The 26,909-nt window shown below is 35.3% G+C and overlaps 1 protein-coding gene across 1 annotated transcript in view; it reads right to left on the bottom strand.

Moving 5' to 3' along the window:
- Positions 1-26,909, bottom strand: part of DNAH5 (dynein axonemal heavy chain 5) — a 126,282-nt gene that overhangs the window by 7,894 nt on the left and 91,479 nt on the right. The window contains exons 59-75 of the mRNA XM_065627932.1: positions 23,134-23,337; positions 21,508-21,687; positions 20,483-20,620; positions 19,754-19,889; positions 18,020-18,336; positions 16,585-16,740; positions 15,901-16,083; positions 10,751-10,994; positions 9,545-9,659; positions 8,887-9,077; positions 7,477-7,598; positions 6,464-6,613; positions 4,573-4,818; positions 2,837-3,056; positions 1,948-2,153; positions 935-1,138; positions 202-417 (exon numbers count right to left, since the gene is read on the bottom strand). Of these exons, the coding sequence (XP_065484004.1) occupies positions 202-417; positions 935-1,138; positions 1,948-2,153; positions 2,837-3,056; positions 4,573-4,818; positions 6,464-6,613; positions 7,477-7,598; positions 8,887-9,077; positions 9,545-9,659; positions 10,751-10,994; positions 15,901-16,083; positions 16,585-16,740; positions 18,020-18,336; positions 19,754-19,889; positions 20,483-20,620; positions 21,508-21,687; positions 23,134-23,337 (3,228 nt within the window). The remainder of the gene's footprint in view (positions 1-201; positions 418-934; positions 1,139-1,947; positions 2,154-2,836; positions 3,057-4,572; positions 4,819-6,463; positions 6,614-7,476; positions 7,599-8,886; positions 9,078-9,544; positions 9,660-10,750; positions 10,995-15,900; positions 16,084-16,584; positions 16,741-18,019; positions 18,337-19,753; positions 19,890-20,482; positions 20,621-21,507; positions 21,688-23,133; positions 23,338-26,909) is intronic.

The raw sequence follows: 26,909 nt of genomic DNA, 5'->3' as shown, positions 1-26,909 counted from the left end.
AAAAGCACTTCAGTGGAAATGTAGTGACTTCATTATAAATGTTAAGAGTCTGGTCACAGTTCTTTAAAATATGTTTTTGAAGTATTACCTGTATTAATAAATTCAGATACGCTTTTAGGAAAATTAACTTAGTTTATCTTTTTTTTAATCCGCACAAAGCAAGATGGACCAATTGTTGTTGACAGAATTTCATTAACTCACTTCAAATGGTACATAATCAGCAGGAAGTTTTTCCAGCATATCATCAGCCAGTCTGGTTACAACTGCCTCTCGGGTTTCACCTCCTCCACCAGAGCTATCTTTAGGTTGAATACTGAGGATGATGTCCAAAACATCTTTGGAAAGTTTACTTTGGTAAGTGATATCCGCATTGGGGTGCAAACCAAACACCTCAGGTGTATCATAAGCAGGAAGACTCTACACAATAAAATATAAAAAGAGCACAATTGGAGATGGATTTATAAGATGATTTAAAAAAAAATTTAAAAAACTTAAATGTAAAGTAAGAGGTTAGATCTCTTCCAACAGAGCCCAAATCACACCAAGGATAACATCAAATTCAGTTTTAACCTCTGCATGCTATTTTAATAGTCAGATTGTACTTCCATATACATACATACTTTTATTTCTGTGAGGTTGTACCCAACGGCTGGGCTCCGTTCTTTGCCCTCTTTAATAACTGGATGCCTCCAGCTATGTCCCTCAAGCAAATCGATTGAAAAAGGAAAGATTCCTGTCATGACCACGATAACATTGATGACAACAATTAGTTGTCACTAATACATATGTAGACTGTTAGAAAGCAATAAAGAATCTGTGAATAAATGACAAAATACAGGTACTTGAAAGAAAAGACAAAATATAGGGACTCAGGAACTTGTGAGAAACAAGTGAATTGGGTTGTTTTGGTGTTGAAAAGCTTTCGTTTACCAACCTGTATGTACTGAAGGTATTGATCTACCGTATCACAGTTGGGTATGCTGTATCCTCTGTAGAAGCTGAATTCCTGACTGAATGTATTTTCACTGAACCAAACCTTCACAAAGGTGTTCATGAGTCTCTTGTCATAGTCATCTGTCACACGGCCACCATACTGGATCTCACCTATCATGTAACAAACTGTACTCCAGGAGATCCCCTAAAACCAAGGAGAAAGCATTGACTTTATCTAATCGTCTTTGCATCTGTTTACATCCGCCTTAGTAAGAAGGGTTGATATACCAAGTCTTGCATCTATCTCCCTTTCAGAAGAAAGTTATTTTCTTAATACTAATTTTTTCCTATAACCCTGCAATCGCAGAACACCTTTAAGGATTTCTTAAAATAGAATTCATTCACAACTAATTCAAGAGGCTATTCCAGCATTTGAGGAAGAGGGTTACAGCTGCATTCCTATCATGCTTTCACTTAAAATGCCAATTGCAAAGTGAACTGCCACAGACCTTCATATGACAACTGACCATATGAAAGTGAGGAATGCAAGATGAATTCTTACATAGTCATTTAAAGCCACTTTCAATTTCTTTATGCTGCCGAGAGAGGTTGAAGGAACCAAACCTTATTATTTTTACTCAAAATAGATTTAAACAAAAGAATTTTTTAAATACAGTGGTCCATTTTTAATTATCTCACTTAATTTTCATTGAAAAGAAGGTCTATACTTCTAAGGCTTGTATTTCTGAAGTTATTGCAGGACACGGCTGGGAGAGACTTTTTCTTTAATGTACAGGTTAATACAGAAATTTAACATGCACAGGACTGAAAGTCTAATTTAAGCCTGCTGCTCTACAGACATGTATATTTTGAATGTTGAATGTTTGTGGAAAGAAACAAAAGAATAATTTAAAATCATGTTTGTGTTTCAGTTATTTGGAACCATGGATACACATGCAACTCCAAGAAAGGTCCATAACTCTAATCCACCTTCCCGACAAAAACATGAAGTACCTTCTTGGCATCCACACCATCCAAGTGGTTTTGAATGAACTGCACAGTAGCATTGAAATCAGCTTGATTAAACTCATAGGGTATATTCCAACCCAGAGATCCAAACTTGCGTCTTTCTTGAACAGTGGAGTGTAGAAAGGCTACAGCATACAGCATTGGTTTCCATTGCATCATGTCACTGACATCTAGTAAATCCTGGCTGACACCTATTGATTGTAAGTGTACTTTATAAGAAACACACTAAAAGTATTTTGCACAACTACTTCAAATCAGAGCTAAAAGGTCATTCCTAGAGATATTCTCTCTGCCTCTCCCAAGAGTAAATTATTGTCCTACAAAGCCAAAGCATTGCAGACTGGAGACAGCTTATAGCATGTTATTAAGTTGCTCAAATTAGAAGAGTAAACATCAGGGGAAAAAAAACCAAAACAAACCAAACAAAAAAAACCCACCACAAACACACCATTTACTTTTTGCTGAATTCACATGAAGTCACTTTCTGCACACTCTTTGACCTTTATTTTGTGCAATGTAAAGAGTACTTAACAGGAAAAAAAGATTAACATGATGCTTTTCTGACAAAAGACAAAAGATTAAAAATTTAATCACTTTGAACTGAGATATTAGAGGTCAACATTTGAGAAAAGAGAAAAGCATTTCCTGTTTCTGTCCAATTAGATCTGGCAACAGAATTTCAGTGGATCTTCTCTTCATTTTCACAACTTCTAGCTCCAATCAAGGATATCAAGATGTATCCCGGCATCATTGTGATCTGTTCCTCGTACTAGCTTACATCTACTATGTGTCTACAATGTGACCACATGATAACACCAGAGAGTCCAGAAATGAGCAAAATTTAATTTTAAATCATCACCACTCTAGCACTCACCACTATATGTCCTCTTTAGTCCAGCTCTGAGCCCTTGCGGTGGTTCATTGGTAAATTTGATAGACTTTTGAAGAATGGTGATAGGGAATTGTTTGTGAATGTCAGTTGTCATCCACAGTCGAAAGCTTTCATGGACAGTCTCTGTCTCTATTAGTGTGTCCATCAACTCATCTAAAAAGTCAAGTCCAAGGTGGCAGTTTTGCAGAAGTGCCCAACCTCCCTAGTTTAAAACAACAGAATATAAAGTTATCAACCTTGTTTACAAACTGCAGTCACTAAAAATCACTCTTTCTTTGTGCTGTAGGTTAACAATAAAGCAAATACATCTAAGCTATAGCAAAATATAGCATGTTTAAGTGCTTATTAGAGCTGCTAAAGAAGGAAATCCTCCACAGTCAATTTTGCACCACAGGCTCACCAAATCAAAACCAAGGCCTTGATTATTTGATTTCATGTGAATTTTATGTACAGAGACCTGTATCCGTAATAATGATACACATGCAATTAACAAAGTACTTTTTTCTCCAAAACAAAGCTCGTGAGCTAAACTGTGGGCTGTTCCTTCTGGAGGCCTTATTATCTTGTTTGGTTTTATCATCTAAACAAGTGATCCTTACTTGTCCAATGTAGTCTTCTCAAGTAGTCCTTACCTTTTCCATTTTAGTACATTTAAAATTTATCTGGACATGACTATAGTGCTGATAAACATTGATAAATCTTGACTTATATAAGGGAGCTCAGAAGTAGCTCCATAGAGCAAGCTGCTAAACCTTGTTACTCACAAGGGTCACAGGCTTGAAAAATAACCAAATATACATACTTAATTAATCTATCGCTATCAGTTAATAGATATCAAACTTTCTCATATTAAATACCATACTTCATACAGAAGTCTCACATATTTCTTCATTAATAGGGTGTGTGAGACAGTGCATTTCTCGTAACTAAAGGAGTTCTTCCCTATCTTTTGAATGAGTTTCTTCTTACCTGATCTGCTAATTAGCTCTTAATGTGAAGCCGTCAAATGAGAATCTGAGACAAAACTCAGAGGAAAACTAGTTATAAGGACAGGGAAGAACCTCATAACACAGTAGCGTGAGAAGTTTAATTTGTTCACATCGCAGCCATAGCAATACTACCACCTGATGGGCAAAGTATGCTAAATTGGAACATCTCAACTTTTTTTTCTCATACAGGAAATTTTATTCTTTAGTTCTCCCATGTTTCACTTGTAAAATGCCTGTGATATCTGTTTGTTCATCCCAATTCAAAATCCAGACTATAGCAATACAAAATATTTTGATATACAGCCTTGCTTTTCTCAACGTTATGTAACTATCAATAGTGTATTTGGAGTTAATCCTCTTCATTTGACAAAATATGTTTATATTACTAAAAATATAAAAGTAAAAAAATGTTGTGAAATTCATGAAGAATATTTAATATTTATGCAATTGAAACAATCAATTCAGCTATGTTCATCAGTCAATGATCTACAACAAAATCTCCATTTTCTGTGAAAAACACTGATGTCTGCACAGTATCAGAAAGCTTGCTATGGCCAATTAAATGACTGTAAAAAGACAGTTCTATTGCTTAGAACACTTTTTATACAAACAAATATAGTTTCTTGCATCAGCATTAACTACACACCAAAGCATTTTATTTCATGACAGGATTTTCATTTCCAAGTATTTAATACAGATACAAAAAACATTCAAATTTTTGTCTCTTACATGAGCCATTGTCTGCTGCAGAAGTTTACGAGCATGGATTTCTTGGCCCTGGCCCATGGAAACAGAACGTGTCTCTGTCTTCAGTCTTTTTCCCAAAGCAATAATTGAGTCTGTAGGATCAGAGCCCATGGAAAGAAAGCATACGAGAGGAGTACGTGGATCTGACTCTTCCCATGTCTTTTCCAAGTCCAAGATGACTCCCTCCACATATTTCTCTCCCAAAGTGTCAATGATGTATTTTCTTGCCTATATTTAAAAGGGTGAATTTAACCTGTGATGTAATCATTTAATATTGTTTTCTTCCCAATGTAAATAAAATCAGTAAGTAAACTGCAGTGCAAAGGTTGCTATAAATCAGAAATACAAACATGCAACAAATTTATTTTTACATGTTAACATCTCATACTGTCTTTGAAAGTGTTATTTCTTACAGCCTTATAAGACCGGTTAAAATATTAAAAAAAATTTGTATTACATATATCTGCATGTATTGCTGTAAATAATACCTATAATTACAATATAATAAAAAATAATAACCTTACTAAACCTTTAGAAAGGTTGTGATTACTTAAAGGTGGCGTCTCAATTAGATAGCATAACACATAATCTTAAAATCTAGCTTTCCTTTCCAAACATTAGAGTAAAAAAGGAGGGAAGATGGAAGATATATTTCAAAGGTGTTAGGAGTTTCCCCTTTTCATGCTTAAACAATGAATTAATAGTAGTAATGATGAAAATAACTGTCACTAAGTAGAAGATCCAGAGGAACAGGTGAAGACCATCTCTGTTACTCCTTATTTATTTCAAAATTTGTTAGATTATTGTTCCTTTTTACTAAGAAATACAAGAGGCTCTTTCAAACAGTCTGAACTGACCTTTCTTGTATTCTTTCCCATTATATTGTTTTTGTCTTAGACCAGTCTCCCCCTTAATAACACTTGGTTGCTTCTCAGAGAAAAAAGATATTCAGCATTTAGCATTTGATAAACTATCAGTTTTCATAAAACCATTGTAAGATGAAAGTGTATCTTGCCCCCATTAACAGAGCTGAGGAACTAATTTTGCATGATCCATTTCAGATAAATAGCACACATTTAAGATACTCATTAAACAGATTTAGCTTTCTGTTGACCACAGTTACATCAATAATTGCTGAGACTTTCTCTAAATCCAGTCACAATGTTTAAAGGTCTACATCCAGAAAATTAATGCTGCACTTTTAGTGACGAATTCTGACTTCAGTAAATTGCCAACCATTGCTCTGAAATTGTCAGCAATTGCAAATTTTTTCTTCTTTTGCACTGGAGAAGAACATAAAGATTAAAAATAGGCTCCTAGAAGTTGTTTTTTCTTAAAATAGGTCTAGCCATTTAAAAAAAATTTTATATTTCTCTCCTTTTTAAATAGATGACTAATTTAAAAATTTTGAACTGACCTTAATATAGATTTTTATAAAGTGGGTCTAATTCTTCCTTAATTAAATGGTTTTCATGTTTTTTGTTTTCTCTCAGCCAAATGCGTTCATGAAAAGATTTTACTTCAACCTAAAATGAGGACACTTCTACAATTCCAGTGAGTAACATCAGCAAGGACAGTCAAAAATACCTTCTGAACTGATAAAGCAGAACTGGGTAAACACATATGTTTCCAGATGAAATCCTATCTCCACAGTAAAATATTTCAGTAATATTCTTTCAACATATTGGAATAATATTGCTAACACTTTCCTTGTAACAAATGCCTAAGTTGTCTGAAAATAATTTCAGAAAACACAAAGTGAAGGTCCGTTACAAAAAGGAGGTTTGCATTAAACAAAAGAGTAGTGAACTGCAAACCTGTAACTATTATTCTAATGATATCTAAATAGACTATGTTGGCTATATAAATGTACCTGAGCTATGGTCCTGTCAGGACACCAAGATCTGACAAGAAGAAGACGTCTGAAGCAGTCCAGGGATTGACCATAGCCACTAGGAACCAGTTCTTCTTCAGGACTCTCACTATCAAACCAGATTTTCCACTGTTTCTCTGCTTTGGAAATCTGCAGTTATAGCATCAAAGGAGTAAATCTCACTAAAAAGACAAGTCACATTTCAAATGCCACTAGGTCACATACTTTAAATGAGGGTCAGAGACATGTAACCCACACACAGGCATTTGTTTAGCGATGTTAGCACACAGATTTAGTAAGACTATTAAAAAAGAGAGGATAAGCTTTCAGATTTTAAGTACAAAATTGTAGAATGCAACGATGCCCATAAGTATTGATATTCTGAAAAAATGAGCTACTACTCAGCATCTTCGGTAATGATATAATAGCAAAACAAGATCAGAACACAAATAGCTAGGCTCGGACATAGCTTTGAGGACACTAGATACTTATCTGTTCCCTGCATGACTGTACACAAAGTACTCTTCACATATACCAAATGATGTTTACTTACTCTATTAGCAACCATACACTTTGTATCCATTAATGCTATTCATGCAAGTGTTCAAGTTACTCACCACCCTTTCCCTAACTCTTGTTCAATTTAATCAGAGAAATATTGGAAAAAGCATCATAAAACATAGTGTAAAAAAGCACAACAGGGATGCAAAAAAGTCTAACAAACGGGAAAAGATTCAAGTTGCGTTACATGAACTGGATAACAGCAAGTTGTATCCCAATCTGAAAGCATTATACTTATATAGGGTGTGAAACATTCTACTTTCTTCTTATTTTCCAGGTGTTTTTAAAATGTTTTTATCAACAAAGGCTGCTAAACAGTCAGGGCCACAACTGTGGCTATCTGCTTTAAGTTTCCTTCTGTTCTATAAAATAAACCAGTTTCCCACTATATGCCTTGATCACTACCAGATGATCACTGTCAAATAAGCTCATTTTTAAAAGCTCTTACTTACTTGATCAAGAATATCTGAAAATTGTTTAAGCTTACTGAGCTCCACCAAATTCAGCCAAGTCATATCCAGAATCCATTTAGCTGGCTTAGGAGGACAAGCTTTAAGGTCTAGGGAAGCACCACCTGCAAGGAATTAGGTATTAGTTCTAATTAGAACTGTTGGAGAGACTCAAAAGCTTAAAAAAGGGAAGGAGGAGGGAAAAAAAAAAAAAAAAAAGACCTGTTTGGAAAATGTAAACTAGATAATAGATGCTGCAAGATTATTTCACATGACTAGGTCTTCCCAGTCTGGAGAAAGACTACTTAACTAAGAACGAGCCCGAGTTAGGTAACACGCAAAATTTATTTTCAAATCCACTTTTCTTAAATCTGTAACAGCTTCCCATTACAAGCTAATTTTTTTTTTACTGTAAAAGAATGTGCTTGAGTTTATTAACAAAAAACTGAATAAGCTTAATTCCAATTTTTTTTTCTTTGAATTTTGTTGTTGTAGATAATGTAATAACTTTGCCAATATGTCCATTTGCCTTCCTTGGAATTCATCTGAAGCTAAAAGAAAGCAAAGACAAAACTAACTAACTAACTAAATAAATAAACCCCACAAGCTACAAGAATCCAGATTTTTATTCATGAGTTTACAGGTTTTTCTACCTTATAAATTCATGTAGTCTTTGGGGAAGCAGAATTTGTATTTTGGCTAGTTTATATTAAATTTTTTTATTATATACCTTAATCTTTGTTAACCAGTCTCTCTTTTGAGGATTTATTATTTCTTTGTGCAATATGCCTGGAAATAAATGCTTGTTGGGAAAGGATATTCTGAAGACTCAACATGGAAAAACTAACAGTTATAATCCATAAGTACATGTTGCCTGGAAAATTACGTATCTTGGAAAGGTAATATAAAATTATTTCAAGCTTTCAAGTGAAGACACACAGTGCTTGCATGCAGCTAAGACCAAACCCATGAACTTGTCATATTCAGCTAAGAGTCTGCTATTCTGTTAAAATGTCAGCATCACTTTTTGTTCCTATTTGCTTGCTCGCCCTCCAGCAGTTAAAAAATAAACTAAAAGATATTTAGTAAAATAATTTTTTTTCTAAGCCAAATACATACCTGTCGGTATTTGAGCAACAAACATAAAGCATGAACTGAAAGGACACAATTTTAATTTTAAATTCTCACAATTCTCAAAGCTATATTTATCAATATTCAGTGTGCTTCTATAAATTAGAACTACCACAGAATGTTGTCTGTCACCTGAACAGAATGATAAGCATGTATTCTGTCAATTGGCTGGTTTTTCATGTGCAAAAGGGAGCAGCAAGTTGTCTAGGAGATATAACTACAGCTCACAAATTTTCTACAGCACAATATGTGCTTTGCTTAAAATTGTTCCGTAGTTCCAACCTTTAATAAGCGTCAGAAATTCTTCATGCTTCACTCTGTTTCTTTGTATATCAATCTTCAATGTAAGTAATAATGTGAAAAGAAATTTGTGTTCCTCATAAAGTCCTCGGGCAGCATATTTGAATATTTCATATGTCATATGTTCAATAATGTTATTAATCCTCTTGCTAGTTATAGGGCTCTTGGTAGACCTATTGGAAGAAAGGTCTGCAGTTGAATGTCAATTTGCATACATTTTATTAAAAGGAATACTATGTAAAAGACAAAAAGACACCGCTTGGAACTTTCAAAACATGAAAAAATAGTAAATCACAACCCCAGAATATCAGACAGCAAGCTAGGAACAACTTTCAGACTGAAGGATCAACAAAAAAAATTCCTATCTAATCAAGCCTTTCTGCATAGCTGATAATCAACACAGTATAATGAGTTTTAATTACCTAATGCCTAATTTTTAAGGACTGTAAGTACATTGAAGGTTCTTTGCTGTGGTAACTAACAGACAAAGGCTTAAAGGTATTTAAACTGATAATTCCTGTCAAGATTGTAACGAGCAACACTTTTCTTTCTGACATTAGCTTACAACAAATCTTTCCTGTATTAAAGCCACCTCCAGGACTTGGTAAATACAAATGATACTTATTGTCAGTTACATTACCTGGCTAGGGAGCGGTCAAAAAGCCCCAAAAACTGCCGAAGCGAAGTCTGATACATCACATTGACCATGCTCATCTCAGTAATAAGGAAGTATAAGATGCTACCTCGAGTTGCAACTGAAGGACAGGAAACAAGACTGTGTTCAAAGTAGAAATGCAGAGCAGAAAACCCTAACTTTCTACATTAAGTACAGCGAGTTTAACACTAATGGCAACTGAAGGTCCTTGAGTCACTCCATTCTTTACTGGCCAGAAAAATAAAATGTTAATTTAGTCCTCATTTATACATCAGCAAAGAAATAAATCCTTTTTGCAATTAGTGTATACTAGGTAAAGCCTGGTTTGCAAATATGAGCATATTTGGAGAGCATCCGGATGGTATTCTACAATATTCAGATCATCAGTAGAACATACAAAAAGTAAGAGGGTTTGAATTACTGTTTGCATCCAAACAAATTTATCTTTACAGACTTTTACAGGAGTCATATAAAAGCCAAAAGAACTATATTGATTTAACTTACTTTCAGCAGTCATTTAGTTTTAAATATAATGGTTTAAAAAATCTGCAATGATTTCTGGCACACTAACTGTATCATTTTACACCTTTCTTAAAATGCAGGTATAACATTGAATTCCAGAGAGCATTTATTTTTGTTTTTTTCACATGTTTTCATCTGTCAGTTAAAAGCCAAAAGACTGATGAAATGTGTTGACTACAACAACTTAAGGCTCTATGACAGGATAAACAAAGTGTTCATCCAAACAGGTACAGAAAGCATTTACAATTATACTGGGCCACTAAAAAATGTCAACATATCGAACTCAAACATACAGTTACCTAAATACCCTAATCAATGGTCTCATTGACAGTCCCTAAAAAGTGTCAACATTTTAACAGCTAAGAACGAACAAACGAGTTCTCTCAAGTTTCTTACCCAGTAGACTAGATGGACAATTATACTTGTATAGAGAGCAATGGGAAGTCTAGAAAGATAATAGATCATTCTATTTTATGAATTCCACATGAAGGCTAGCTATTTTTTCCACCATAGCTTAATATGACATTTCCTAGATACATTTTACTTACAGGAAAACACAGATTCTTCCCATTCATTATGGTCTTCCTGATCTCATCCTACCATTTCTCTAAGTATTGCTGTTTTGGTCATACACTCCAGTTATTTGTCTTTCATCACAACTTCACTTACCAGGTCTGTACTCTTCACGGGCTGAGTTGATCTGTACTTCAGTTTCAGCAGAAGTTTGCAATTTCTGTGTTACCTCCTCTGCAGTCTTCTTAGTGTTACTCAATACAATTATTAGACTCTCATCATCTGCCAGAGAACTCTTAGTGCTTGTAAGTCGGAACAAGAGGTTATCTTCTAGGTCTTTAATCCTCCTTTTGTTCATAGTCACATCTTCAATAAGATCTGTTCTTTCTTTCTCTAGTTCCTGTTGGAATACAAGGTAAAATTTGGAAAACAGAAGATTAATCAAAAATATAAACAAAATAAAACAAGGTATTCAGTTTTAGAAGTACTGATCTTACTAAAACAGTGTAGGTCAAGAGTAACTGCATTAATTTGGGGAAAGAATTCCAGTGGTATTTCTGACAGCAGGTGTATTGCCAGTTTTCTCAACCTGCTACGTAAGTATGCATTGATGAATCGTTTCAATAAATACTGTGGAGCATGCTCATATCATGCCCTAATAGAATTAGGAGTTCAGAATGGTAATTGGTTTTCTTCTCTTTCTGTTTCAGACAAAGACAAGTGCAAACACCTTTCCACACAGAGGATTTCATTTCACTCTATCTAATGCCATTCTTGTTTATGCCTTTTTTTCCAATCACCATATTGAAAATATAGCCTCTGTAATACTGAACATCTTTAGTCAATGAATCAAGCAACAAATATTTCAAGAAGTGCATCTAAAATATTCAGCTATCAAACAGGGATAACTTCAGCCCTTCACTGAAATGCTTAATTGATTAAGAAAAGAAAGCATGTAGAACTCAAACTGAGTTGCTTCACTAGGAGTAGTTACTTGATTACTGATTACAGAATCACAGAATCGCAGGATGTTAGGGATTGGAAGAGACCTCAAAAGATCATCTAGTCCAATCCCCTGCTAGAGCAGGAACACCTAGATGAGGTTACAGCTGGATGTTTTATATACCTACTTTGTTTTCCAGAGGTCATATATAAAAGATGGATACATTTGACTAACAGCTTTACATTTACACACACACAAAAAAAGCACACACTCCCAAAAAAAAAATCTGTTTAAAAAGAAAAATACATTCTTCAGACATAAATGGTCTTTCAGTTCATTCTTATACTACTCTTTAAATTAAAATTCAAAAACTTATTACAAATTAAACCCTCAGAGATAAAAATATTCAACTGAAACAATACAAAATGTTTCAATACAGTGAAGTAAAAAGAAACAAAAAGAGATAGGATGGGTTAAGAGTCTCTCATAAGATAAAGATAATGTGAATCTTATGGATCAACAATTAATGAGCCCATTAGCAGAATTATTAGTTATGTCTACAGAAGCACTCCTCTCCTTCACTGTTTACAAAGGTCTGGTGGATTACTTTTAACAATGTCTCTCCAAAGTTGGAAGCTGTGTGTTCACTCTGCTTTTGCCACGTCCACTACAGCACTGCAGAAAGGGTGGTCTATTCCAAAGGAACAGGGACCACAGTGAGAAACACATGATCTCTCACATAGCACTAGAGGCATTAGGAACCTGAGACCTTAGCAAGGCTTTAGGAAAGGTTTTACTACTCAATTTGAGTAGCCGCCTTTTTTTTTTTGGCAAACTGTTATGACTATTGAAATTGTTTTTTTGTTTTCCCACATTCTAAACTTGTGATCTTCTCACTCCTACATTCTGCTAACATTCCTAAGTATTTCAAGCATTTAGTTGTTGTAAACAAAGTCCTTTAATCTTAAAAAGGAAAATTAAAAAAAAAATAATCCTCATCTCTTTATGAGAATTAGGTTCTTTTCTTGTCGCTGTACAAAAGATATATTGAAACATCATCATCAGGTAGAGATTTATTGGGACCATTGTCGTAAAATAATGTAAATGTCACATAAGTTAGAAGATGCGCATACAGATTCAAAAGATTCTGACAAAAACAGATGAAAAAAGACAAGAAAACTACAGTTAACTCCATTTTAATCAGCTTATGCTTAACAGAACTGAAGAAAAGCAGGTAGCAATTATGAAGCAAGACAAGCATTATACAAGTTTGATGAAGCAGAAACAATTTTTTAAAGTATAGCATTATAAGCATGTTAGCATCCAATTAAATATAATAATTATCATGCTGAGAAATCATTCTGAGTCAAATTAAATTTCATGTTTTGCTGAGTTCAATTTAAAAGGTTAAATATATTTGAGAATGCAATGCATTTAAAAACAGGAAGTGGTTTGGGTTTTTTTTAAAAAAGTTGTTTTTTTTTTTAAGAAGAGACTGAGAAACACACTGGAAACAAAATGACCAAACTAAAGAAGTTGAATTAATCTTACATAAAAACCTTAGTGAAAAAAATAATCTATTAAGCTTTTAAAATACATTTTGCAGATCTGGAAGATTACACAGTTGGAAGTTTCACGCATGTCTTCAAAAATTTCCAGTCATGACTTCAAAGATGCAAAAAACTAAGCCAAGTTTCCATATACATAAATTCAAGGAACTTGCACCAAAGAGACTATTTCAAATACAGCTTTATGGAATCGCTTTCACAAGCTGAAATCATTTTACAGGCTGTACCAAAAAATGCTAGACCTTGTTAGTACTCATAAAATATAAAAGCTGCTATGTAGCTTATATCATTCTGTCACAAAATGATTAACAAGTGCAAGAATTTGCATCAACTGTTTCTTACAAAACTTGAGTCTTTTTTCACCACAAATTTTGAAATAAGAACAAGAAATTCAAAAAGGTATAAAAAGTTCTTGCATATTATAAATCTACTATCTATTTCTACGACACTAAATATGCAAATTTTTGTCAAATTACATAACAGAAAATGGATCAAAACAATCATATCATTAAAACAGTATAAGTTATGCTACATTCAGACATATATCCAGCCTCCCAAATCCAATTATTCCAAGATATAGAGTAGAATTAAATTTATACAGATATACGAGCTACCCTGTGATCTTCTTATGCTTAGCTCACATCTTGCAAATTGGTTTAACATCCAGTACCAGTATTCTTATCATTAATCAATCAATTGTCTGAGATGTATGCCACACAGATTCTACCAATGGGCATACCAAACAACACAGAAACGAAAAGTCAGACTTTGCAGAATCTTTAAATGATGTGCTGTAAACCCTCCTTTTCCTTGCTGCTTGTCTAAATCTCATTCATCCTAAGGGTAGAACCATATTAGAGACAGTGGAATGGCAAAAATTATATAAATGTACAAGCAAATCTTGAAGAACACTAACTTCAGATAAATAATCTCTTATCTTTTGGGAGCAGAAGTTCCACACACACATTCTGACTCTGGATATCACCAAGCAGTCATACTGCTCAAATCATTCGGCAAACTGTCTCACAGTTAAATAATTCTAACACCTCCCTACCAATGTCTACAAGAAGGTAGCAAAAAATCCCGACACTTCAAATTCCCAAAGGTGCATGATTAGATATCATAAGAAAAAAAAAAGGTTTGGGATGGTGGGATATGTCCAAATTGACTCTTCAGGAAACCTTGACCACGGGGTACAAAAACAGAGGCCAAGCAAACTGAAAAGCAGTAAGTATATTCTGCAAAAGTTCCCCTTCCTGTCAAGTGGTCCACTTGTCATTTATCTGCCAGAACTATCCCCTGATGGTCACTAACAAAGCAAGTAGTGAGTACACTACTCTGAGAAGCTGGTCCAGAGAGCACAGTATGTCCGCCCATTAGACATTCCCAGTTAGTGGCAAAGATACCATAGAATAGTAGAATAATTTTAGTTTGGAAGGGATGTCCAGAAATGAACTGGTACCATCCCCTGCTCAAACCAGATCTAAATTGGTCAGTTGCTCAAGGCCATGTCCAGTTGAGTCTTGAGACCCTCCAAGAATGAGATTCTACATCTCTGGGTAATCCGTTCCTGGTTTTGACCACTCTCGATGTAAATATTTTTTTTCCTAATATCTGATCTGAATTTCCCATGTTACAACTTGAATCCACTACTTCTCAGTCTATTGCTTTGCACCTCTGAGAAAAACTAAGTTCCTGTCTTTTCTGTGTCCTACAATCAGGTATACAACAACTGCAATGATCAGAGGAATGTGCTGATAAAATTACTGTCATCCTGAGAAAATGTACTCTCTTGCAGGGCCTGTTAGTGAAGCTTGGCATAAGGCTTTGTGAATATACACATCACAGTGTGTTTCAGACAGACAGTGATAATTCCATTACATAGTGAGTTGACAAGCTGTCACTGGTTGAAGTGAAGCTGATGGTGCAATGAAGCTGTCTGACAAAATACAAGACTTCATAGAATTAATATGATTTCTCTCATAAGACCCATGGACTGATCGGGAATGAAATGCAACTACTTGACATTAACAAGATGGCTGAGTCCATTAAAGACAAATGTCTTACATGGGAGGGAGATGGGGGAGTAGGATGGGAGGACCTCAACAGATGCTACAGTAAGAGAACAAACACATCCCTCTCCAGTGGAGGTAAACTGGAACTATTGCTGAAATCTTAGTAAATACATAGTCATAGATGCCCAGTGTCTCGTTTGACTTTGACATTGTCTGACCCTATAGTTACAGGGATTAAGTGTACAATAGTTCAAAATATACCAACCAGCCTCCCTCCAGAACTGCTGGTGGCATGTTTATTGGGATTGTCATCCTGAACTTGGATTTCCTCAACTAATACTTCTGCAATGTCAAAATAGGTAGTTAGCCTGTTTCCCCTTGGAGCAAGGAACTAATTCTGAATCCTTTGCACTGGATAATGTTGCCATAAGTTCCACAGTGTGCAGACAGAACAACATCAGGTTTTATTCCACACCCTTTTCCTTTACACAGGCCATTCTCATGAAGTTATAACTCATTGAGGCAGGAAAAATAAGGTAGGTATGGTATAGTTGCAACCATAAAGACAAACAGAAACTTCCACTTGAATGATTCCATTTCTTCTGTGCCAGCTTTTAAACCATCATAAATAGATTATATTAAGAATAATAACAATACAGAGAGCGATAAAGTTACCCTGCAATATGGGAATAGAAAGTAATAAACTAAAATGAAACTAAAACCTTCTACAGGTAGATGCAAGACATATAGCCATGAAAAAGATACAATTAATTCTTTTACCTGTTTCTCCGTAAGAATTACTCTGCCTAAGAGTTGATTTTCAAGACCTTTCATGGTCACAGTAAAGTCAATGATGGAGGTTCGAGCACTAATTTCAGGAGAGTAACATGGATTTGGAAGTTTTGTGGTAATGTAAAGTCTGAAGCCATTCATAACATCTACTTCCTTATCACCAACCTTCACCTTAAGAAAAGTATTAAAAAGAAGTCTTGAGACATCAAGAACCAGTACAAACTCTTTCAGATATTGCATGTAGAAACAAAGGTTACATTTTTCTTTTCAAAGCCATAAAAATCAGCTTTAAATTATACATCTGGTGCAAAGAATTTGTTGAGAATATCTATGGAACACTTTAAATAACTCATTCACAGATTATTTCCATTTTTAAAAACTGTGGTAAAAAAAGGGTTAAGGAACTCCATGTGTTAAATATATTAACTATTTACAATCTTAAGCTTACACTCTGCTTTTTTTTGTATTAGCATTATTCTAATTTAATTGTGAGTTTAATCTTCTATGGTCATATACTAATTAGGTGTTATTTTGTTGAGGGTGGAGTTAGGGTGTTATTTCCACTTGTTTGCTCAGGTTTTTTGGTTTGTTTTTGGTTTTTGTTTGTTTGGTTTGTATTGGGTTTTTTGGTGGGTTTTTTTTGTTTGGTTGGTTGGGTGGTGGTTTTTTTACCTTATTGGCCGAACCTGTTTTAATTAAGTTTCTTTCCAAAACATTATCAAGTGCTGGGTCAAGCTCTTCTCCAACATCTTCTATCAAAAGAGGTCTTCCCAAAGAAAGGCTGTCTTCTAAGTGATTTCTAAAATACTTGTGATTCAAAGAAGTGACCTAAAAATAAAATCACGGATGCATATATTATGCCCAGTTACGAAGCACTTTTTTCTAAAATAAATTATTTCATTTTATTTAAATTACTGACAAAAACAATGATCCTATAGTTAGGCTAGGATTAAGGCAAAGATTGTGACCACAAGAAAAGGTAGCAGCAGTGTACTGTATTCTAACATCTCATTGAATGCAAAATTCTGCTTTACAACTAAAAAAGTAGAAGCAAAGCAACACTGAGCACCCAAAGTTTTGATATTTTATGAACACAACTAGACCAGAAATTCACAGGAAACTTCTATCACCTTCAATTTTATCTTGGATAACATCCCCAAGTCAAACTGCAACAAGATCAATTTGAAGATTACGGCTCCTTTTTTTTTTTCCCTTTGAAAATTAGGGGGTTATATTGAACAAACCATTTAATAGTCTTTGCTTTAAAAAGTAGTCCTCAGTACAATTGTGATTAATTTTCAACATGTACACAAAGAACATTCAGCTTAGTTTGTTTGTAACTCCATAGTTAAAGTCTAATAATCATTTTTTAAAATAACTAGCAAGGCAATGATTAAAGGGTTCTGCACTGAGATAAGAATCAACGTGAATGGAAGTAGTTTCCTAGTAATACTCTCAGAGCCATTCTATTATCATACTTCAAACTCCTCTTTATCTTTTTCAGGGATATCTTTTTAAAAAGCTCATTTATTGGTGTGATCATAACTGTAGCAAGCGAGGACTTTCTCATATTTTCCTCTGTTTGCACTGAATTGGTGTATCTTGCCTCAGACTGTATCTTGTTGCAATACTGTCTTCCCTGCAGAATATTTAGCACCTGACATCCATGCTTAGACAACATAAATTATCAATACTTTCTGATTAAAATATGACAAATATATTAATATCATGCTGTGCGTCTTCATTTTTAAACATGTGTATGAACCTGTATTAATCACTTATTTGTTGGTTTTTTCCTAATGCTTATAGTATTCTGCGAACATGCTTCAGCTGTTATCAGATATCCATGCAACCTATTTTCCAATAGTTTGTTTCACTAAAATAAATTCATTAAGCAAATCAAGTCATTGGTACTAACAAGCTTCAAATGTACATTTTCATATCTAGCCAGATATCTCAAATCAACCAAAATATGAGATGTCGTTTATATCCAGACCAGGCATTTTATGTAAAAGGCATTTTCAAAGTATTATTTCAATCACTGAATTGTAATATTTGGTGAGCTAAGAGTTTCTAGAGATTATGAAAGCTTCAGCATTCCTATTACCTGAAGTTCATTTCTGGCTTCCTTATTTTTAATCCAAATTTTACCCTGTGCCTGTGGATCAATTAATAAAGGATAACGAGATGCTTTAGTGACAATTATTCCATTCTGTATGGATAAGTCATCATTCGGTAATCCTTGCAGGTTCCATTCACTGATAGTTGGAGCATCAGTCAACATTTCTATGAGATTCAAGTTGTTACCAAAGGGGATTTTCCGTCTTTTCATTTCCTTTTGCCAGTCAGTTAATAGCAGACTGCGGAACTCTTGGTTAAAAGGACCAGAATAGGACAGAAAAGCTGTGGCCAAGAGTACATCACCTTAAAGAGAAAAAGGGAAAAAACCAACCAAACAAACAAATACAAAACATTACAGGTTTGCTAATTCTATTCATGAATGAGCTGCTTCCTTGTCTAGTTGTTATATGGTTTGGCTGGTAACTGAAGAACACACTTTGACCCACGAAGAAGACAAATCAGCCATTTTCCCAAGGCTCATTATATGGCAAGACTGTGCTACGTTTCAGTAGATGCCATCTTTATCCTTACAATGCAAATGAAGGAAGAGATGGGCATCTGGCAGCCAGCCACGGTCAACCCAACACACACACATAACACTATTCCAAACAGTAGATGCTGTACAAGCAGGACAAGGCAGAATAAAGTTACTCATAAACTTCCAATTTTATAATTTCCTTGCGCAATCATAAGAACAGGCTTAATTTTTTTTATTTTTTTTTAGAAAATGGTCTTTATTTATTATTACTAATTAAGAATAAATTATTTACAATTATTGCTACTACTAATAAAAAAGTGTAACAGACATTATTGAGGTATTAATTGTGACAAGTTTCAACTTTTTGGTCAACTTCAAAACTGCGCCCATAAGTTTTATGACACCACAGTTGTGGTTTTTTGTACCTCTGAAGTAAGAATGCAGGATTCAAATTGAAAAAGAAACTGTACCTCTATACCAAGTACTAATATTTTTAGACTTTTTCAAGTTATCTGTTAAAAAAAAAAACCATGCTGGGTATCTGGGGAAGGTATTCTGTATTTTTAGTAAGTTAATAATACACATATTATACCAGCAACTAAAATACAACAATACATGTTTTTACAGCATTTCAAGGCAGAAGTCAGAGAAGAAACTTCAGACCACAGTAAAGGACAAGATAAATTTTATTTACTTGATCTAACTAGTAAATCAATTCTTTATTGCAAAGTATTTTAGTTTCCAAATGTACAATTACAAAATATAAATGAGCTACTAAGAAACAGAAGTTTAATGAACATTAGTAACTCTATTTAAAAATATTGATTTGTACGTATAAATATCAGCGTCTGAATGTCAGTCTTCCTCTCGTCCATATGTATTCTCAGTTATAGACATTTTATCGGCACTTGCTAACATATCACTCTCTTTGGACTGCAAACATCACTCAAGTTAAAACATCAGTGTCCCAAGTACGCATTGCATGTTATACATATCAAGTAAAAGTCCATGCACAGCATACACAGTTATTGAATTTTTTTTTAAATATGAACTTAAGTCTTATATTGTATTTTTTCCCTAGCAGTGCTTTAGCAAGAGAATTAATAACAAGTGCCCTCATTTTAGCAACAGGGAAGCTAAGCTACAAAGGACATGTTTGAAATTTCAAATGTTTTCAGTTTCACTACCCGTTACAATTCAAGTGACTAACTTCCAGGTTCAAAGGTGTAGACAAAAACTTACCCACTAGCCTCTTGGTTTGCATGGCAAATTCTTTACTTTGCTCTGTCCACCTCTCTTTTTCACCTGCTAAACCACTTATAAGACTTGAGGCAGTTTGCATTTTATGACGGCAACGCTCGGCATCTTCAAGTAAAGTCTAGAGAAAACCATACAGAAAGAAATATGATTTACAGTCATGTAGCTGATAGGCAAAAAAAGTGTCTACATCTAATTAAGTGAGTAATTAAACAACATCTTGAAAATATATTCTCAAACACTTATGTCACCATGCAGAGGAGAGAAAGTGAGACGGAAAAAATATATCAGGACAAACTATCAAGAGCTGTCATGTGATTCAACTTTTAAATATTTCTGCTCTTACCTTTCATGTTGATATACATGTTAAATGATATACAAAATGCCTCGTATGTATTAACTCTGGGGAACTCTGCCAAGAATTTCAAATAGATTATACACAGATAACATACATTACTGAAATTTGATTTTACAATAGTAGGTCCTGAGTAAAGAATCCAAATAAAATTGTTTTTGAGGTGGTAGGAGCATGAGTAGTGAGAGAAGATCAGTGGTGAAGGAGAGAGGTGGGATCCGAAGAGGGCATATCCAAATAATATCTCTTATCCTCTGTCCATCAACATCCTTTCCAATGAATAATAGTGAAACTGTGAGAAGACATTAAGTTTTTTTAACGTAAGGGTGGCAACTTCTTTCCTGTGAAGAGCAGTTCACCTGTTTTTCTCTCATCGCTTTTTCATACTCTGCCTGCACAATATCTAATTCTTCTTGCTTGGCACCCAGTTCCTCTTGAGCTTTCTGCAGATCCAGCATAGCAGTAGTTAGGCGATTCTCCTGGATTGCTAAATTAGCCTATGAAGCATACAAATATAAAAGTGTATTCTTACACTCAACATCTCAAAGCATTTGCTATAACGTAGTTTGAAGAGTTTTACTGTACTACATTTCAAAACAAACATTTCAAACAGTTCAGTAGATTTCATCATTCATTAAAAACTTTTATTTGAATTTTACAACAAACTTTTTGTTGCAGGTAGCTGCAGTTAAGCAGTCAGTTAGAAAAACTTCTGGGAATACCAGCCGTTCTCCATCTGACACAAAAGCTAGTGTGATCTGGCCTGTAGAAAAGACTAGTGCCACTAGAAGACTATTTGATTTCTCCAAACAATTTGCTTTGTCTAATGAAAGATACAACCTCTAACTACAAATCTTGCTTCCCTCTCAGTCATTCCTGTTATAAATACAAGATATTCTGTGTTAAAATCATGCTTGACCATGTTCTTCCTGACTTCCACTCTTACCTTTTAACAACTTTTAAGCCTGTTTTTCTCTATATAACATTGATGAACAGAGGCTCTCTGCAGTCTTATGAACTGACAACAGGAATATTAAAAGAACCAGATCTCGAGTTTTTTCCTACTGAATTCTTAATTAAAGTAAAGCAATTCCAATAGTGAATTAAACTAGATGACACCTGCTTCAACACCATTCAAAAGGGGCCCAGAGGCATAAAACTGCACAATCTCTCTCATATTTTTGACAGCTTACAAGTGGTAGCACATTTGAAATATATTTAGCTGTAGAGATACTATTTTAAAGATCATAAATTCCTACAGAGGCATGAACCAATTGGTATAAGGCAGCTGACTTTTTCCAGCAGATGACAACCTCAAGTGCACACAGGTGGGAAGGAGAAGGAGCAAAGGGCATTTGTGTGCCTCCCACTGATTAACACTTACCTTTAAAGGTAATACTTCTTTGTTGATGGAATAAAATACAGCCATTGCTTTGGTCCATGAGCAAAGGCCAGCAACATTCCCACATACTCTCTTAGCTGTCTCAATGTTGTAGTCCACCATTTCAAAATAAGGACTCAAAAGTTCTACCACTTCTTCATTAATTGTGTCCTTTGGAAATTGCTAAAAACAAGTGCAATATATATGATGTATATGATATATGTAAACTATATATATATGTATTTCAGCATGCACAGAACACTACCAAGATCACAATGTTACTTACAAACAGCTAATGTGAAGTTCTCTGTCTCATGCATCTTTGAGAGCTTGCCAAAGTCATTCCACTCTGTTCTATATTCTTAAAAAATGAACAAAGTTTGCCTTCGTTCATAGTCTTTGCTATCTTGGACTATTCAATTACCATTACACATAGCTAATTGTTGATGCAAAATATCACTGATAATCCTGCATGAAATTCCATTTTTTTTAAGATGGTTAACAGTAACTGTTAAGTTACTGTTCAGTAATTTAACAAACTTCGAAATGTAAAGCTTAGCTCTGGTTCATAAACATACATTCTACAAGACAGTCATTTTGAAGGGCAAGCTAGCTGTCTTCTCCTTAAATTACCTGATCTCATTAGTGGAAAGTGTTTCACTTTTAAGAATTTATTTTGACCCTCTCTCTTCTACAAAAAACATCTCTTCCATTTCTCATTCCCAAAAGCTCTCGGTTTTCTCCCTCAAATCTATTTTGATGGTTAAATATTCCAGGTAAGTTTGGTGTTTTTAAAGATTTATTTACAAGGTATAATGAAAGTCTATCACTGATGAACTTGAAAAATAGCTGTTCCCTGAAGCACAAATAGGTTTATTTATGCACAAGCAATGAAATGTTGAAGCCCTTCAGTAAATTAAAAATCCTTACAAGTAGATGCAAAGTGAATACTGCGTAAATGGTATTCATTGCACTACCAATTATACAAAGTTGGTCAAGCCTGCCACCTGTGCTTTCCCGCTGGACTAGAGACAGATGAAGTAAACTCCTTGAAATGCACAAATCAGAGATAATAACATCCAGTGGGGCAGGACAAGGTACAGTTCATTCTGAGTAGATTAATCATAATATTATTAATTCAAATTATGGACAGGGATTTATTCATGAGTTACTCTTCCCAGTTCCCTAGACACATGCTATGGAGATGAAAATCCCAAATTTTAAAAAAAAAAAAAAAATCTGATTTTGTACCTCCTAATAATGAACTATTCTTTTGCAAGCCACTGCACAAGTTGCAATGCTGTCAATTAATGAAAAGTTAGGTACCAGAAAAAGATGTTTTCCATCAGTTTTAATGAAACGGATAAGTAATGGCTACTCAAAACAAATGCTTAAAGCTTTGAATCATTTGTCAGTGAAAGCAATTTCATTGCCTTGCACAGGAGAACCTATAATTGATTTATGACCTGACTTTACCAGAAGGATTTAACTTTATTTCATGATGACATTCTTATATCTATTGCATGTCTGATTTTTCTTGCGCATTTGTTCTCCTATGAACACCAGAGACAACACTGTTCGCTATTTTCTTAAACTAAAAAAATATTTAAAAGAAGGTTGCACAAGCACCTGTAGGTTCTGTAAGAAATTCCCTGCTGTCATCAGTTTCAAAGATTCCTGCCATGATGGGATGGTACAGCATTTTTCCTGATCAATTTTCACATTGTTCACTTTTCGCTGGAAGAGCAGCAACACACAGTCCATGATACGCATAATGAGGTGAGGAGGTCGACCCAGTGTGCGGACAGTGGCGATATCTGCAGGTTTTATTGTCTATGAATTTAAAACAAAGGATAAAGCTGTTACTGTTGATTTATTGTAAGACATAGAATACTATCTCACCAATAGTATAAATCCATGGGAGAATTTTTTTTAAAAAAATCATATTATTTTTGACTGAAAATAATTTTACCTCTAAAAAGCATGAAGCTGGAATGACCTTCCAACGAGGTTTTCAATACTACCTCCCAGCAACTAGTAGGAAAACTCAGCTCAACCACCTCCACGGCAGCACCTAAAAGCTTAAAACTACCATGCACATTTTTGACAAAACAAAGAGCAAAACAGAAATGTCTTGAAATTTTAACTATTTTTAAAAAATGAAAACCTATTGACCAGAAACTGAGTCTAAAAAGGAAGATACATTATGCAGATACATGGCAAATGAAGGTGAATTAAGGAAACCAGTGAGAAGGTCTGATAGACGTGTAGATTTGCACCTGCTGATTCATCTTACTGGGAATGTTCCTGTTGTATAAGCAGGTCTGTGAGAAAAACAAATAAATTACAATAACGTATGAAAACCTAGGCCCTATTAAGTAACGCCAAGTACGCCTAGGGTGCAAATCTGATAGAGTATCACAGAATCACAGAATGTTAGGGATTGGAAGTGACCTCAAAAGATCATCTAGTCCAATCCCCCTGCCAGAGCAGGAACACCTAGGTGAGGTTACACAGGAAGGCGTCCAGGCGGGTTTTGAATGTCGTCAGAGAAGGAGACTCCACAACCTCCCTGGGCAGCCTGTTCCAGTGTTCTGACACACTCACTGTGAAGAAGTTTCTTCTCATATTTAAGTGGAACCTCCTGTGTTCCAGTTTGTACCCATTGTCCCTTGTCTTATCATTGGTTGTCACCGAGAAGAGCCTGGCTCCATCCTCATGACACTCACCCTTTACATATTTATAAACATTAATGAGGTCACCCCTCAGTCTCCTCCAAGCTAAAGAGACCTAGCTCTCTCAGCCTCTCCTCATAAGGGAGATGCTCCACTCCCTTCATCATCTTCGTGGCCCTGCGCTGGACTCTCTCCAGCAGTTCCCTGTCCTTCTTGAACTGAGGGGCCCAGAACTGGACACAATATTCCAGATGAGGTCTCACCAGGGCAGAGGAGAGAGGAAGGAGAACCTCTCTCGACCTACTAACCACCCCCCTTCTAATACACCCCAGGATGCCATTGGCCTTCTTGGCCACAAGGGCACAGTGCTGGCTCATGGTCATCCTGCTGTCCACCAGGACCCCCAGGTCCCTTTCCCCTACACTACTCTCTAACAGGTCGTTCCCCAACTTATACTGGAACCTGGAGTTGTTCCTGCCCAGATGCAAGACTCTACGCTTTCCCTTGTTATATTTCATTAAATTTTTCCCCGCCCAACTCTCCAGCCTGTCCAGGTCTTGCTGGATGACAGCACAGACTTCTGGCATGTCAGCCATTCCTCCCAGCTTGGTGTCATCAGCAAACTTGCTGACAGTGCACTCTATTCCCTCGTCCAAGTCATTGATGAATATATCGAATAGTACTGGTCCCAGTACTGAACCTTGAGGCACTTCACTAGATACAGGCCTCCAACCAGACTCTGCCCCATTGACCACAACTCTCTGGCTTCTTTCCTTCAGCCAGTTCACAGTCCACCTCACTACCCGATCATCCAGACCACACTTCCTCAGTTTAGCAGCAAGGATGCTGTGGGAGACGGTGTCAAATGCTTTACTGAAGTCAAGGTAGACCACAGGGTAACTCATAACTCTAGTGTACATCATGAATCAGAAAAGTCTATCAGAAAAGTCTACAGAGGATGCCTCCTCAGGGAAGCACTGATTTGAGCAGTAATGCTGTTGCACAAGAGAGAAAAAACCAAAAAAGAGAGAACAACAGTAACTGCTGATGGCTAGGCCCACTCCTATAACAAACATAACCTGGATCAGAAATTTTGCTTATTCGCAGGCTGTTTAATCAGTCTGAGTACATCATAGTGACAAAAAGTAAGCAAGAGGTTATTGCAGGTGTTAGAACACCTTGCTTCTAGACCAGCACATGCCACACTGGAAATTCAGAAAGGAAGGTTTTAATTAGTTGTGCTTATTGTTCAAGAAAGGGATTGTAAATTGTTGCAGATTATCCTGACCACCTTTCTTCTATCTGCCTTTTGTTTCCCTTCAATATTTTGCTGCTCATTTGGTTTAGTGTGTACCTGATAATTCAGCAGAGTTTTTCCAGATATCTATGCACAAACTTTAACCATGGTTTCTTAATGGCCTTTAGGAAATTCAGCCCAACTTTTTTGCTACCATCCAAACTGTAACAAAAGAGTTGAATTTAATTTCACTTTATTTATTTATTTCCTTCTAGTTGTACATTTAATGTGCCATTTTTATTGCAGGGCAAAGTGCAATTAAGTTTTATTGAACTTTTACAATTCTTACTCAGATGTTAAAAAATTAATCTCACTATATATTTAAAAATGCTTATAAAGTGCTCTGTACCTACCTGTCTCTTAACATAGCATTTAGAAGTCCTAAAATATGTAAAAAATTGAGTGAAATAACCAACCACAGGTGTTCTGGTTTTTTGTTTTTTCTGGGATTTTTTGTTTTGGGTTTTTTTAGGAAGCGACTTTTATATTTCTCAAATATTTTAATACACATTTGTCTACATTGCAAGCAGTATTCCATTATAGGAATCCCTAGATGGAAATCTGCAAATCTGTAAGGATAGTGAGATTCATTTTTTGAAAGATGGAACCCTATAAAAACTCATACAGAGAATTTTCTTGCTTAAAGGAGTTTATGAATGAATGAATGCATGCTGAGAATACAGATATGCATGCTGATAGGCTTGCTTTTATTATAGTTTTCCTCTCCCCTTTAGGCACAGGTAAATCAATTTACTATAGCAAATGTAAGAATTTCAAGATTAAGCCCAACTACCTTTCACCATTATAAAATCTCACAATAATGCTAGTGTAGCTCCTGGAGAGCAGTATTGTTTTGGTTTGCTAACTTTATTCAAAACCAGAAAGTAAGCTATAATAAAATCCAGGACAGGACACAGGACACTGGTGCTATTTTCATACCTCAGACACTGCCCAGTCAGCACTGTTTGTTTATGCTTGCCCAGCTCGGGATTATTTTTTTTTTTTTTAACCTTTCTCCTGCAGCTAAGTATCAGGATCTTCTGATCCAGACCTGCTCTCTTATTCCACTTAGCTGCCATGTCATCATCCTTCATTTACACATTTCCACACTGAACTTCAAGAATCATGACAATCAGAGATTGTTAAACACCTCTCCCTCGAAATGAAGTTATACATTCAGAAGATCCATGAAATTTTATTTATACTAGATTTTGAAGACTTTGATTTGAAGGAACTTCACAATAGCCTTTAACCATCACAACGGTTGGCAGTAAATCCACATAACTTTTGAGATTTATCTATCCTTCAGGTTTTTCCTTCATTCTTTTCTATTTCTTGAGATGCCAGCTCCATGCTAACCTCTAATACTAGGTTTGCTTCCAATCGTAACAGAAAGACTTTGAGTGACATTCTCTTATACAGTCAGCTGAATA

This window comes from Caloenas nicobarica, chromosome 2, assembly GCF_036013445.1.
Source record: "Caloenas nicobarica isolate bCalNic1 chromosome 2, bCalNic1.hap1, whole genome shotgun sequence".
In the NCBI taxonomy this organism is placed as follows: Eukaryota; Metazoa; Chordata; class Aves; order Columbiformes; family Columbidae; genus Caloenas; species Caloenas nicobarica.
The sequence above is the reverse complement of the archived record's forward strand: the minus strand, read 5'-3'. Positions and strand labels throughout refer to the sequence as shown.